This window comes from Lontra canadensis, unplaced genomic scaffold, assembly GCF_010015895.1.
Source record: "Lontra canadensis isolate GAN:19392208 unplaced genomic scaffold, GSC_riverotter_1.0 scaffold100, whole genome shotgun sequence".
Lineage (NCBI taxonomy): Eukaryota > Metazoa > Chordata > Mammalia > Carnivora > Mustelidae > Lontra > Lontra canadensis.
In genome coordinates, this window is record NW_022631094.1 from 3,281,068 (window position 1) to 3,296,379 (window position 15,312).

Below are 15,312 nucleotides of genomic sequence, written 5' to 3' on the forward strand. Positions count from 1 at the left end.
GTTGGTTGGCCCTGAGTAGGCTGAACCAGGTCCTAATTATCTTCATTTTAACATAAATGGTAAACTGGGTTTATACAAGTTGTTCAGTCCTTCTTTTCATTGAACAGAAACACTCAAAACCCAAACCTTCAAAAGAAGGAAATGCTATGGGAATGAAAAAGTATTCCTTCTTGAATAATTTTTCAAACCCTATCTTTTGTCCTTCCATTCACAAAAATGCTAATATGTACACATACACACACACTTTTTATATCAGACTCATAGAGGACACTATTGTGTGTCTATTTAGTATCTAGTTTCATTCTTCCATCTTAATAGAACTCCCTGCCTTTATTTTCTTGGGTTGTTCCAGAATCTGTGCTTCTTCAAATAAACTTTCATGGTCTACTTGAGAAATAATGGCTCTTAAGGAATAATTTTGAACTGTATTCTGTCTAATGGCCTTAAAATTCTATTTTGTTAATTCTCGGAATAAAAAAAAACAACTTTAAGTGTAGAGAAAAGGATAACCTTATGATAGTATTGCCTCCATCATGTGGGTTTTTAGACTATTTTTAGAAAGAAGAGGTTTTAAAAAATTTTTCAATTAATTTTTTTTAAAGATATTATTTATTTGATAGAGAATTCACAAGCAGGGGGAGCGGCAGGCAGAGGGAGAGGGAGAACCTGGCTTCCCACTGATGTGAGAGCTGATCCCAGGACTCTGAAATCCTGGGATTATGACCTGAGCTGAAGGCACTTAACCAACTGAGCCACCGAGATGCCCCCAACTAATTTTTAAAAAAGATTATCTGAGAGAGAGCGTGCACGAAAGTGCAAGAGCACGAGCACGAGCAGGGGGGATAATGGAGGGAGAGGGAGAAGCAGACTCCCTGATAGGCAGAGAGCCCATGGGGGTTCATCCCAGGATCTCAGGATCCCAGGACCCTGGAATCAGGACCTGAACTGAAGGCAGACACTCAACTGACTGAGTCACCCAGGCACCCCAGGAAGTAAAAGATTTTTTTTAAACCATGTTATATTTTCATAATTGAGTCATCAGTAAATTAAAATATAATGCATGCTTGGCGATCTCACCTGTATCAAGTGGTTATTTATGAACATTTTATGTTAAGAGATGTAGGCTCCAATTCTCCTTCTACCCCCAGCTTGCTGCATGATCTTGATCTTAATGTCCCTTGGCCTCCATTTCCTCAACTTTGAAAAAAGGACCCTGAAAAAAAGGACTTTGAAGAAAGGACTTGATGGTCCCTCCCAACTTTTCCAACTGTCAAATTTTATGACTATCTCCCTTTTCCAAATAGATGGTAGGAAAAAAAAGGATATATGAAATTTTTTAAAAGTAAAAAGCGAAGAAAAGATCATTCAATTTGAGATGTACGATTTCTATAGTAAATATGCCTTTAGTGTTTCCTGACTATATGTTTACATAGTATAGAAAGCCGTACAAAGAGTGTAAGAGCAAATAGAGTTCTGGAAGATACGCCCTAGAAGAGTAATGTCACTGGGTGAGTCAAAGATGTAGTGCTCTGCTAGTTGGTAATTAGTAACACTTGATGCTTAAACAAAAGGTTCTTAGAGGATGCTTAGTAAAAGTAGCTTTGTCATAAATATGGTCAAATGTGATCTGAGAAATCCATGTAGCTCATATCATTAAAACTGGAAAATAAAGATTCAGAATTAATATCAAAAGGAAGAGACAAACTTCAAAATAAAAGCCGAAGCAGAAATGACCGAAATAAGTAAGCCCAGTAATAGAAGATCTGCAATTAGCCTGAAATTCTCAATGGAAAAGGGCAGGGAATTTCTGGGTAACAAATTGAGAAAATAACACAATGCTACTATCCAGGCACTGAGAAAAACACCAAATAGCAACAACCAGAACAGTAATAACAATTTAACCAGTTTAACAATTTGAAAAATACGATGCAAGTATGAAGAGTACATTTAAATCTTACATCAAAGAACTAGATTGTGTTACATATACTTTAATAAAATTTCCTAATGTTTCATTTATTGGGCCTTGCCTCTGTGCAAGCATTGTATTATGAACCATAGGAGACACAAAAGAAAAAGATATTATTTTCCTTAATGGACTTAGTTCCTGTAAAAACAAACAGGGCATGTCCTGTGTATATCCTGGTCATCCTAGCTTGAAAGGTAACATTTTAAATAATTTTTTAATTTTTATATTTTCAGATTTACAAATGATGGAAATAATTACACAGGAAATGCTTCATAAATTTATGAAGTTGTTCTCATTTCCTTTCATGATATTTAAGAACTAATTTTCAGGTAAACTATCTCTTTTTTTTAAATTAATTTATTTATTTGAGAGAGAGAGAATGAAAGAGAGCATGAGAGGAGAGAGGTCAGCGGGAGGAGCTGACTCCCTGTGGAGCAGGGACCCCGATGTGGGACTTCATCCTGGGACTCCAGGATCATGAACTGAGCTGAAGGCAGTTGCTTAACCAACTGAGCCACCCAGGTGCCCAAGAAGAGAGAATTTTAAGCAGACTCTGTGCTGAGCATGGCACTGGACAGGGGGCTTAATACCTCGACCCTTGGATCATGACCTGAGCAGAAACCAAGTCGGATGCTTAACTGACTGCAGCACTCAGGAGCCCCTCAGGTAAACTACCTTAAACCAAAAGTTTGTTCATCATTTCAGATGTTCCTGAATGAAGGTGGCAATCGATATTCCACAAGCACGGAATAGTAAGCCATCAGTTTATGCGGCTATTTAAAGTGACAAGTATAACATGTTAATACATGGAGAGAAGCATCTACAGAAAGGTGAAAGGAGGGAACAAAAAGCAGCACCTGAAGGATGACCCATGCAGGGGTCACAACTGTTTAAACACGTGTGATGGGCATTGAAAGAATCATGAAGGAACAAAGAAAGTTTCTATGTATGTTGTGTATGAGCATTATTATACCTCTTCCTCACATTATTATACATCTTCCTTACACAAGGAGAGAAAGAGCTATTTTCTGGTGGGTGTAATGCAGCATTCACAAAGGTAAATCCCAGAGCTAAAAAACAAAAAACAAACAAAAAACCAACAAAACTACATGGAAGCTTCTCATTTTTTACTCTTACTATCATGAACCATCCAAACTTAAAGTATATTTTATTTACTTATTTATTTGAGAGAGACAGAGCATGAGAGGAAGATAGAGAGGGAGAGAGAGTGCACACACGCATGGGGGAGGGGCATAGGGAGAGGGAGAAGCAGACTCTCCGCCAAGCAGGGAGGCTGAGGTGGGACTCAATCCCAGGACTCTGGGATTGTGACCAGAAGCCAAAGACAGACACTCAACCCACTGCGCCACCCAGGTGCCCATGAACCATCCAAATTTTTGAACAGGTTAGTAAGAGATGAATTTCACCTGAGAAATATAATGTAGATATATAGTGTAGATAGTCTCAAATTTTACTTTATTTTTTAAAAGATTTTATTTGTTTAACACAAAGAGAGAGGGAGTGCAAGTGCCCCACAGTGGGAGAAGTAGGTTCCCCCTGAGCAAGGAGCCTGATGCGGGACTCAATCCCAGGACCCCAGGATCATGACCTGAGCCAAAGGCAGATGCTTAACTGACTGAGCCACCCCGGTGTTCCATCGAATTTTAGATATAAAGAAAAAAACTTCATTTGGACGTCCAAAAATTTCATGAGCATAAAAGCCAAAATTTAAAATTCCATATACTTGGTATGTAAAATAGGGTGTGTATTAAAATTTCTGTTCATTATTTAAGTACAATTTTATTTTCAAGTGTTTTCTCTCTCTCTTTTTAACTAGTTTCTTTAAGGAATGCAGGGTATCAGTGTAGCTGAACAAGGGTACTTCAAAAAAAATGTAGAATCTTTAAGAGTCATAAGTTTTCCAAATGAAAACTTTTAAATGAAAATTTAAATTGCTTTCCAATTTAAATTTAGACATTTTCAAATTTATATGAACTCTGAAAAGAAATAACACATAGACAACTGTTCATTTCTATGCTCTCAAATAAACAGCAATGTCATTCTGCCATCAGCCAGCCTGTTACTTTTCTTCTTTTCTCTTTTAATTTCTCTTCATTTTGGGGGAAAGAATGCTAAGTTATTAATATAAGTAGCCTATATTATGTAAATTTATAATTGTCAAGAAATATTATAGAAGCAAATGCCCTATGCATTCTTTTGACTTTTAGGTGCCCTCCTGCTGCCCCCTGCTGCCCAGTGTCCACACTTACTAAAAACTGTCTCAAACTTTCCAACCTTTCCTACTTCTCTATGTTCTCCGCATCAAAACTTACCTAGCAAGAGATCCAGACCACTGAAGTTTTCCTCTACTCAGGTTAATGGGTAAATGGTAAAATAAGAAAGAACTAGTTTCCTCCTATTTATCCCATCACCATTTTTTGGCTAATTACAAGAACTTGAATTGGGGTTCTTTTGGAAATGACTGACATCCAGATTCCCTAGCCTGGGATTCCAAAACCTCCTTTTGTTGGTTCCAAGCTACCATTGCAGGTCCATCTCTCCCAGTCTCTAATTCCCACACATTATATATAGCTAACTTTCTACCCACACTGGACTTCTAGCTGGTATTTCCAAATGCCATGTGTTTTCTCTCCTCCTTGCCTGTGCCCACACTCCTTTCCTTACCTGGAATGTCTTCTCTCAATTTCTACATATCGAAAGTCTAGGTGTCTTTCAAGGCTCTGGTCAAAAGTATCTTCTCCATGAAGTTCACCCCAATTCCCAACTGCTTCTCTTCTCTCTAATCTGTTAAGGCTCAGGATAGTGTTGTTGCTGTTGTTTTTAATACAGCAGAAGCCTGATAAAGATTTATTTAGTGAATGAAGAGCGGGTAACAAAGAAACCTTAATCACTGGAGAGGCTATTGGACTTACTGACTTTTGAGAGTAACTGCAGAGGATAAGGAGAGCCTCTCTAATAATATTGTGATACCAATATGCCTAAATCAGCTGACCTTTTTAATTCCTAACACACTGTGTAAAGCCTGTTTTGGTCCTTGAAATCAGGGGTGTCTATGAAAAAAAATGAATGCATGGCATATACTGAATGTTTACAACATATCAGGCACTTCTTGGTGCTTTCTCGGTGCTTTAAGTGCTTTAACTCATTGTAGTCTCAAAACAGCCACACAAGGAGGGTAACTGGGCCAAGTTACTTAACTGTGCAGACCCTCAGTTTCCTCTTCTTTGAAACAAGGTAATATTCCTTCCTCACGTGGCTGCCGTTAGACTACAGTGAGTTAAAGGGCAAAGCTAGGAACACAAACAGATCCGGCAAAGCTGTGTTCTCATAATGTTTTCAGTAGAAATGTGTACGTACGGAGAGGCTTCTAGTCAGCTATTCTAGGGGTTAAAAAAAAAAAAAAACAAAACTTGTCAATAGAATATGCTGGAAATTGTAACCGCATAGACAAAGTCATAGAGAGATTCAGTGTCAGTTAAATATCTGTTAGTATCTCCAAGAGTTGATTGTACTGTAAGACAGAATGTGAGAGATTTGGCCAAGTTTAAAGGTGTCTAGATTAAGAAAAAAGGACAGTTATCTATTCTAAAGGATTAAGAAATGTACAACATAAATATTTGTTCATTGTAGCCATTTGTGTGTGTGAGGATCAAAGATCCTCGCCTGACTTGGAAAAAGGTAAAGATATGACTCACTTTTTGTGGGGGGTGGGGTGTAGGGATACAATGAATATAAGTAAGGTTCAGAATGTTACATCAGTGTCTCAGCCAAGGATCTAGTCTGTTCCAACCCAAACCTCTGCTCATCAAGAAACCAGTTTATTGAAAAGGCAGATCAAAAAATTTACTTGGGAAGGCATCACCCAAAATTGTTTGGTAGGACATAACTGTTTTCTTAGCAGGTAAGAAGCTTTTAACTCCAGAAAGATGTAGAATGAGTACAAAAGTGTTTTTTAATGTAGATTAATTGTTCTGTTTAAGAACACTTGACCTATTGGAGTAAGAGGTCAGCCTATTAGACTTTAAAGTACAATTCCTACAAAATTATATATAGTGTTGAAACATTAAAGAGAACTTAAGAGTCACCATACTTATAAGTTAAATTTATTAGATATGTAAGACTTTCTTGACTTCTTGAAATTGGTTATTAGATACCAAAAGAGGCAGCTGTATGCAGTAAATTTATAAATGCAGTATAAAGAGGAATACAAAGTTGGAAAGTATTTAATCAAGTAATAGTATAAATAAGACCAAATTTTAAAGGACCGTGATTTCTAAAATTTGCCAGATTTATAAATATGATAAGATTTGTGAACTAAATTTAAAAACATTAGGAAGAGTTTCCTTGGATAGTAATATTAATAAATTTCATATTACCTTTTGAAAACTCAAATTAACTTCAGAATGGTCTTTCAGTATGCAAAACAAATAGTGGTAACTGGGCTGTTTTTCTCCCAGCTAAAGCTGGTGTTCATTAGGCAGTCAACTTAATGGTTTATCCCACAGAATTGGCCACACTGTCCAGTTATTCTTTACCTGGGTTTGAACCTTCCTCACTTTCTAGGAGATGTGACTGTAGGTTTTGAACTATTGAGATAAGAAGAGCAGCACTAATTGACTGACGTCTTCATTTTTTGGTTTAGTGGCTTACTTCAGTAGAGGAACTTTAGCAATTCTCAACTCCAGCTGTATATTGGAATCCTGTGAATAGCTTTTGGAAAATGCTTATGCCAAGATCTGATCCCAGGCCAATTACAATCTCTGGGCATGGGGTGAGGGCATTTTGTTTTTAAGTTTCTGGATGATGGTAACTACAGGAAGCTGAGCAGCACTGGTGTAATAATAGTGTGAGCCAAGCACAGGCTGGGGCACCAGTGCTGTCCAATAGAACTTTCTGCAATTATGGAAACTGCTATAGACTGAATGCTTATATTCCCCCCCAAATTCATACACTGAAATTCTAACCCCCAATGTGATGGTGTTTGGAGGTGGGACCTTTGGGAGGTGTTTAGGTCATGAGGGTAGAAACCTCATGAATGGGATTAGTGCCTCTGTAAAACAGACCCCAGAGAGCCCCCTCACCCCTTCGGCTGAGAGGACACAGCAGGACATTATTACCGTCACCAGACACTGAATCTGCCAGCACCTTGATCTTGGACTTCCAGCTTCTGTAACCACGAGAAATTTTTGTTGTTTATAACCCACCCACACTATGGTATTGTTATAGCAACCTGAACAGACTAAGACAGAAATGTTCCATAAATCTGTTGTCCAAGATGGTAGCCACCAGATAGGTGTAGCTTCTAAATTTTTAATTTCAATTCAAACTTAAATTTACGTAGCTACAGAAGGCTAATGACTATGTGTTGGACAGCACAGTTTGGCAGGCTTAGACCATTTAAAATGATCTGAGTTTATTATATATAGCAGCTGAATGACTCTTTTTGCTACTGGACCACACCAATCAACACTTAACTACTCTTGTCTCTTGGGGTACTTCATGCTAGTTTCTTGATGAAGCCTTCAGTGCTATGAAAGGATAGCTCAAAGTTTATATAGGCTCTGGGAACATTAGGACATTGGATTTGCTGATTGTCTTTTACTCATTTATGCTGGCAGTTCGTTTCTTAGACTTTAATGAAAAATGAGCAAAGACCTTCAGAATTAAAAATTTCTTAAGTGTCAAAGCAGTGGAGCAATTAAACTCTTGGAAAAAGTCTTCTTCACTCCTTGGCATATGATAGTGTTTTTCAACTGGAGGTTATGACCTTTGTCTTGGATGATGGAGTGTTTCCAGTGGATTGGGGCAGTGGCCTGAGTTTCAAAGCTAAATATAGGCCATTGATGGCAGCTTCTTTCTCAGTCTCATCGAAACCATGTCCCATTAATGAATATGGGGCATTCGTGGCTGGGGGATAAAGTCAAGAAAAACCAGAAAAATACCAATACAGAAGTCTTCTTGTATGTGACCTGCGATTGAGCACAACTACGTTCTATTTTTACCTGCTTTTAAAAATAATTTGTAAATTGTGGATTGCTATTTTTTTTTGAAAAAAGGGTTAAAAAAAACACACACATATATGATTCACTGGCAAATCTGAAATGTGATATTCGTGCTGAGGCATAAGAAGAATTGCCCTTCAGGTCATTGCTCAACTCTTCCCTTTTCAGTGAGGTTATCCTGACAACCCTATTCAGTATTTCAATATATGTGTATTCCTAAATTTGCCAAATAGTAAATGGCATCCTTTTAAGTTTGGCATATTTCAAAGTCAAAATACTTATCATGGCAGGTGCCATCTGATTCTCTAGATCAGGGGCTCAAAGGGACCAGCAACATCAGTGACATCTGGGAGCTTGCCAGAAATTCAGCTTCTCAGGCCTCAATCCAGACCAACTGAGCCAGGAACCCTAGCTGTGGGGCCCAGGAATTTGTGTTTTAGGTGATTCTGGTGCACAGTGACGTCTGCGATCCACTGATCTAGAGTACACTGAATCCACCCAAAATGTCGCAGAGGGGTAGACTTCCATTCAGCCCAAACTTGGTTAAGATAAAACATTTTGTACATAAAACTGAACTTGTAATTTGTGAAACAGATCCCAATATTCTATTTGGACCTAGTGTTATGAATCATGAATTTATCCAGTTTAACTAAGCCTCGCTGAATCTCTAGTCTTTGATCTTTCTTTTCTCTATAAAATTAAACTTCTGAAAGAAATTCATGAGATGTTCCTAAAGAGATAAGATGCAATACAAGTGTGCCTTCAGCAAATTCAACATATAAAAATTCAGATGTATACAACTGCTAAGTTAGGTGGCCAATTACTGTTTTTATGAAAATACTAGATTTATAAAATGATTCACTAGAAGATTCATTTAAATAGTGACATCATATAGTGCATTTAAAATATGTCCATTTACAGAACATAAATTTTACAAATGTCTAATGTGATAGTATAGAAGTACAGATAAGTACACTGATTTCAAATGTCCTCTGATTTCAAATGTCCCAGGTTCAAACTCCAGCTTTTTCATTTACTGGGTAACCTGGGTCAAATCTTTCTAAGCCTCAGTTTCCTCATCTGTAAAATGGGTATAATAACTGTCCAAAATTTGTGTGAGAATTTAAGTATATAATAAAAGTAACATTTAGCTAGAAGCTGGAACATGTAAGCTCTGATTAAATGTTTGTTTTTAGTGTAGTTTAGTTTTTAGTTAGCTGCCTTCGTGTCCAGTCTGGTCTCTATGAAAACAGATATTTATGTTTTATCACTCAAGAATGTTCACACAAAGCAGTTAAAGTTCATACAAAGCAAATAGGAGCTAACCATACTGAGTTATCACACTGGATACTGAGCTGGTATTCACCCTTCCAAGAACTCTTCTCTAGCCAAACTAATCACGGGAACTTTAATCTCCTTGTCCATGACTGGATGAGGTATGAACATGTCCTATAAACCTAGTCAATGAGCTGTAAGAAACAGTGTGCTGTGGGCCACTGGGAAAGAATTTCTTCCTTTATTTATTTTATTTATTTTTTTAAGATTGTATTTATTTATTTGACAGAGAGAGAGATCACAAGCAGGCAGAGAGGCAGGCGGAGAGAGAGATGGGGAAGCAGGCTCCCCACTGAGCTGAGCCCAACTGATTCCAGGCCATGACCTGAGTGAGCCCAAGGCAGAGGCTTAACCCACTGCGCCACCCAGGCACCCCAAGAATTTCTTCCCTTATAGAAGGATGTATTAAGAGAAACTATCTCCCCTTTGGAAATTGTAATATCAGGCTACGATGCTTGGAACTGCAGCAGCCATATTGTTACTATGAGGAAAGACAATTGCTGACATTGTGGCAATGTAAAAGAATGGAACCTGCTAAGGACCTTGGTAACACTGTTGAGCTACTGAACCAGATGTAGAATTGGCTTGCTTCCTGTTACTGATTTAGTTGAAATAATACATGTCCATATTTTCTTTAATGTCACTATCAGGAAGGTTCTGTGTTAGTACAAAAGCAAACTAAATGCCATAATACATCTATACCTAGTATGGATTAATTGGCTCTATGACAAAATAATTTGATGACTTTATTCTCAAATTCACCTTAATCCACATATAGAGAATCCTTAATGAAGAGATCCTTAATCTACATACAACAGCGGGCTTACTTTCCTGCTCCATGTCTCATGTGCTTAACTAATTAACTATTAGCTAAATGTGTGATTATGTTCTTTTAGTAAATGAAATTATTTGTTTTTATTTAAAAATTCTGTTTTATCTAACATTAAAAATATTGCAGGAGATTTTAAAATGAAAATAAATATTTTAATTTTGATATAATCCTTTACACTGTAATCCTATTTCCCTGTTTCATTTCACAATTTATATTTACATTGACAGTTTTTTCATGACAAAGTGAATAAAATGTACAAAATGAGGCTCTACCACATTCAAAAGTTTTCATTAAATGGACCTTACAAGGACACACCCCAAATTCCCACTACCAGAGTGACCTCCATCTCTCTTCACAAGTAAGTAAGTTTATGTTTTATTTCTCATTTTGCAATAGAAATTGGTATTGGTTAACCATTTATGTAGCATCTATTTGTGCTATATCTAAAATCTGAGGGCTATTTCCCCCTCAGTGTGTGAATATTTGGTGCCCAACTAATGGCCCCTCAATAGAAGGACAGTTGTTAAATCCTATGACTATATTTAAATTAAAAAAAAAAAAAGTTTTTTACTCTAGAAATCTCATGTGGTCTTTATTTCCAAATGGGCGGCCTTCATATCTAATACCTTAGATTAAAACTTGAACCTTCTTGGACAATAAACTCCATGAAAGCAGGGATGCTGGTCTTGTCTTAATATTATACACCAGCATCTTAGCATGGTAGGAAATAATAGGTAGGAAAAAATCTAAAATAAATAAATCTCCAAATAAAAATAAATGGTTGAACAAATCCAGTAGCAAGTAAAACCCTTTTGTTTTTTTCACAAAGAAATAATTTCTTTGCTTTATTTTCTTTTTAGACTCTTCATTTAAGAATCTTTTTGGAAATATAAAAAAATGTATACTGCAAATACCCATTTTTGTCTATTACTTTCCCCTTCTCTTTCCTTGCACAACCTAAGGACAGCAGTGAATCTGTATGGTCTTGTGGAAAGTAATGATATGTCCAAGAAACAGCAGAGGTAAATATGCACAATAAGTGGGTGGAATTGGAAACGTACAATTTCAGGTCGGTACTGAACTTGGTTTTCTGAGAACAAAATTTTTAGCTATTTTTCCTTCTTCTAAAGAACTTCATTCCAAGGTATATTAGATTGGCCCTGGCTAATATTTTTAGCATTTATATTAGGTCATCTTAATATTTCTTCCCTTTGTTATCTCATCTTTCCTAATAGGTTTGGCTAACCTGAAAATTTCCTCAATTTTTAGCAATACTAATGAGTACAAATTAATAAATTAGGAAATTGCATTGGTTCATTACATTGTCATAATAAAATTTCCATCTTATTTCTGTTATTGACCAAACTCTGTAATTTCAAATTTACTTTTCTGAGGTTTATTGTTTAGAATTTGATTTACAGATTCTCCATGTCTTTGGCACCATTTATTTATTTTTTCTGCAACCTGTTTTTGGCGATTTCACTACTCATTGACCCCTCCCTTCCACCAGAGGGATGGGCAGAGTAAGAAAATATGATATGACATTTTAATGTAGTCATTTTTGCTACTTGTTACTATCTCTGATAATATGGTGTGCAAGAAAGAAATAAATGTGTAATTATTAACTGAAGTGATATTTCAGGATTTTTTAAAATGATTTTTTTATTGTTCATGATCTAGTAACTGTTACTATGGAAAACTGAGTTCTCTCTAGACTACATTTAATAAATAAAGATTTTTTTTCATGATAAAAACATAGTTTATAATAATTCTAATCTAAATCCCACCAAACTCATGAACTAATGCCCACAAAGATATTGTCAGTTAAAAAAAGAATTAATGTCCAAAGAATCCAGAGCTAAAATGAAGCACAAGGTAGATTTAAAAATGGAGAATAATATAAAATAATAAATTGTTTTTGCCTTATAGATTTAAACCTCCCTACCTACCTAGTGATGTAAGAGGAACATAGAAAAGAATATCTTGAATATAAATATATACGGATGATTTTAAAAAGTGAAGATTTAACTCTAATGGTTACTTCATAATCAATGATGTAATAGTCAATGATGTAGGAGAACAAAGAGCATTGCATAGCTCCATATGGACTTCATAGAATCAGTTTGTTTTTAAAAGGGGGGCTACAGTATATAAACATTTTTAGTTTTTACAAATAAAAATTAAATATGTCACCAGTTGAATAACAGAATATTTTAGCAACAAACATATTGGGAAGTATATTTTATTCAGTAGATCAACTTCGGAGAACTAAACTCTCCAGAATAACCAGAGGGTTCGATAGTATATTTACACCTGCTGTATTTCATTCTATAAATAAACTATAATGTCAAAACTAGTCTTGATGGGGCATTTAAATTGTATAAAGAGATAAAATGTTACAGTGGACATTTTAAAATTTTTACAGCATGGTATAAACAAAACTATGGACGTGATACATAATTATTTTTGAAGTCCAAGGAAAGAGTCCTATAGAAATAAATTATATGGACACAAAAATGAGAAATACTATTCTTAGACATTTTCACATATTCTTTTACTTAAGAATTTTAAATGATTAGTGAAATAAGCATTTACCTATTTCAAAGTGAAAAAAAAACCAGTAACTCCAGAAATCTTCACTCTCTCAAGAAATTATTCAATCATACATTAAGGTGGTCTAGGACAGTATTTCAGTTGTTTTTATTTTATTTAGCAAAATAATCTGTTTTAGCTACAGTTATTGATTCTTCCCACTTTCTTTTCGAACAAAGGATATACTTACTATTTTCACAAACAACTAAAATGTTCACAGAGACGGGTATAACCTATGTCATATCATAATGTACATTTTGTTCTTGGGAAGCTTTGGGCCTAAACCCCGTATTCTCTAATCAGATAATTCTCAATAAGAACAAAGATGAAAAACATTTTACCTGCATTCAGATACACGAATACCAGTATTTTTAAAGTTAGAAACAGTTGTGTACATGTTCTCAAAAAATTACCTTATTCCAAAACATTTGCTCTTTTCAAAACAAGGATATACATAAATTCAATTGAGGTATCATTTCAAAATAAATAATAATGTAGGCATTATTACATGCCAACCTAGTAGAAAATTCCCTGGAGAAACTTAGAATAGTTATTTAAGAAATCCCTACGTTCAAAACAAAATTCAACTTTTACAATGTTGAGTGAACTAAAACTCAAACATTTTGTTACACTAGAAAAACATTAACATGCATGGTATTGTAATATAGAGAAAATGCAAAACGTTACGAAGGCAAGAGAAAGTAAACCAACAGCTAATTATTGAAAAATTCTGATCTAGAGATAATCAGATCAGATAAAACACAACTGCAAACTGCTCGCTTGTCCCTGATGCTCCCTGGACGGGTTGTGACGACATGTCTGCTCTCACCCACAGTTCACAGTTCACAATAAACATTTTAATAATACAACTGAATAATTCCCCTGACCAGATTGAACTTTCTTTAAGGAAATAAAGGGATAAGATAATAGATCAAATCTTGCCCCACCTCTTTTTTTTTCCTCCTTTTTTCTTTTAGTGAAACTGACAAATTGTTGAGGAGCACTACAGCGCCACCAACACAGATCAATGCAAAACAAAAAAGATCTCCCACCGTGTGCAAAAAAGAAAAAAAAATTAGAAAAATGCCAAAAATTACAAAATGTCTCCCAAATGTACCTTTTTGGAGAAAAACAGGCTAGATCTGCAAAGATTATCTAATGAAGAGCTTCAGGGAATTAATATCATGGAATACAAGTTTAGATCTGATCAGCAAAGAAAAGATCCACTATTTAGTAACAGCCATAACTTAATATAAACCCGGTTATGTCAATCTCCACCTTCATTATACCAAGGGCAGCTTTTCTGTAGTTTGTATCCAAGTAATCCATCAAGAAAACCACAATAGGCCTATTTTAAAAAAGAAAGAAAGAAAGAAAAGAAACAAACAAACAAAACTACATCCATAGTTTGCCTGCTGATAATTTAGTCCTGGACAAATTAGGTAATACATAATTTTTATAAAGAGGATATGCACATATTTGGCATTACCAACATTGCTGGCACAAAACAAGTCCATCTTGAAATAGCTGAGTTCCCCTGTAGTTCACAGTAATTAAAGTATAATTTATATTTCAAATATTTGGCTTTAATAATGAAAAAAAATGTTTTTTTTTCTTTTAGTAAAATTTTACCATACGAGATTAGGTGGAATATGCAGAGACCAAAAGCTAAAAGAAAAATACAAAGATTGGTTTTGTTAGAAGAAACACAATGAAAATCCTCTTCATCTGGCGGCTCATTCAAAGATTTAATGACATAAATGTTTAAAATTACAAACTTACCATTAGTGTAGGCAGAGAAGAAGCCAGTTCTTGAAAAATAATTGTAACAATATAGGCTGAATACTTGTGTCCCTGGAAACAACAGCCTCTGGGCAGCATATGGATCTTCAAACATCTTTAAAATATTTGGTAAATAAAAAGTAATACTTTCTTCCATGATCAGTGGCTGAATGGGGTGGCTTCCCCCAGGATCTGTGGGCGTTTGGAAAAAATCGGAGAAATATCCACGAAGATTAAAAGCAGAGGAGGCAGCGGCAGCCAGAAGACTCTGGGGTTAACAACTTTGCGATGGCAAGCAGGCGTGCTCTGATTGGTTAGGAGGGCAGTGTCCCTACAGTCTGCACTATCCCCCGCTCCCCCCGCCTCCTGCAGCTCGGAAAAAAATGCAGTGTGTGTGCCATTTTACACTGGGCTTTTAAAAGCACAGCCACCAAATGACAAAAGTCTAAGCTCGCTATTAAGTGACACTGCAAAACAATAGCTCCCACGACTGCCTGGGAGCTCGGGAAAATGCCCTTTGAACGTCTCAAGGAACACTCTTCCCTCCTGTGTGTGGGTTTTTACGGAATATAAAGCTTTCCATAAGCAAATCGTTTATCACTTCCCGAACGTCGATATGTAACTGGGATACAAATATGGCCATTTGAAAACTATGGCCATCAAAACAGTTTTGATTTGACATCATTGGGTCCCTAAAGAAGGCGGTAATCCGTGAACGAATTTCACGACTCCTGTAGCTGGGGGAGCTTGGATTCCTTGTAAAAACAGAATTCGTTAGCCGC

General features: G+C 36.0%; 1 protein-coding gene across 1 annotated transcript in view; it reads right to left on the bottom strand.

Annotated features, from left to right (window-relative positions):
* Positions 1-14,817, bottom strand: part of EPC1 (enhancer of polycomb homolog 1) — an 88,279-nt gene extending 73,462 nt beyond the window's left edge. Inside the window, exon 1 of the mRNA XM_032837847.1 lies at positions 14,531-14,817. Within this exon, the coding sequence (XP_032693738.1) occupies positions 14,531-14,629 (99 nt within the window). The 5' untranslated portion in view covers positions 14,630-14,817. The remainder of the gene's footprint in view (positions 1-14,530) is intronic.
* Positions 14,818-15,312: the final 495 nt, after the last annotated feature.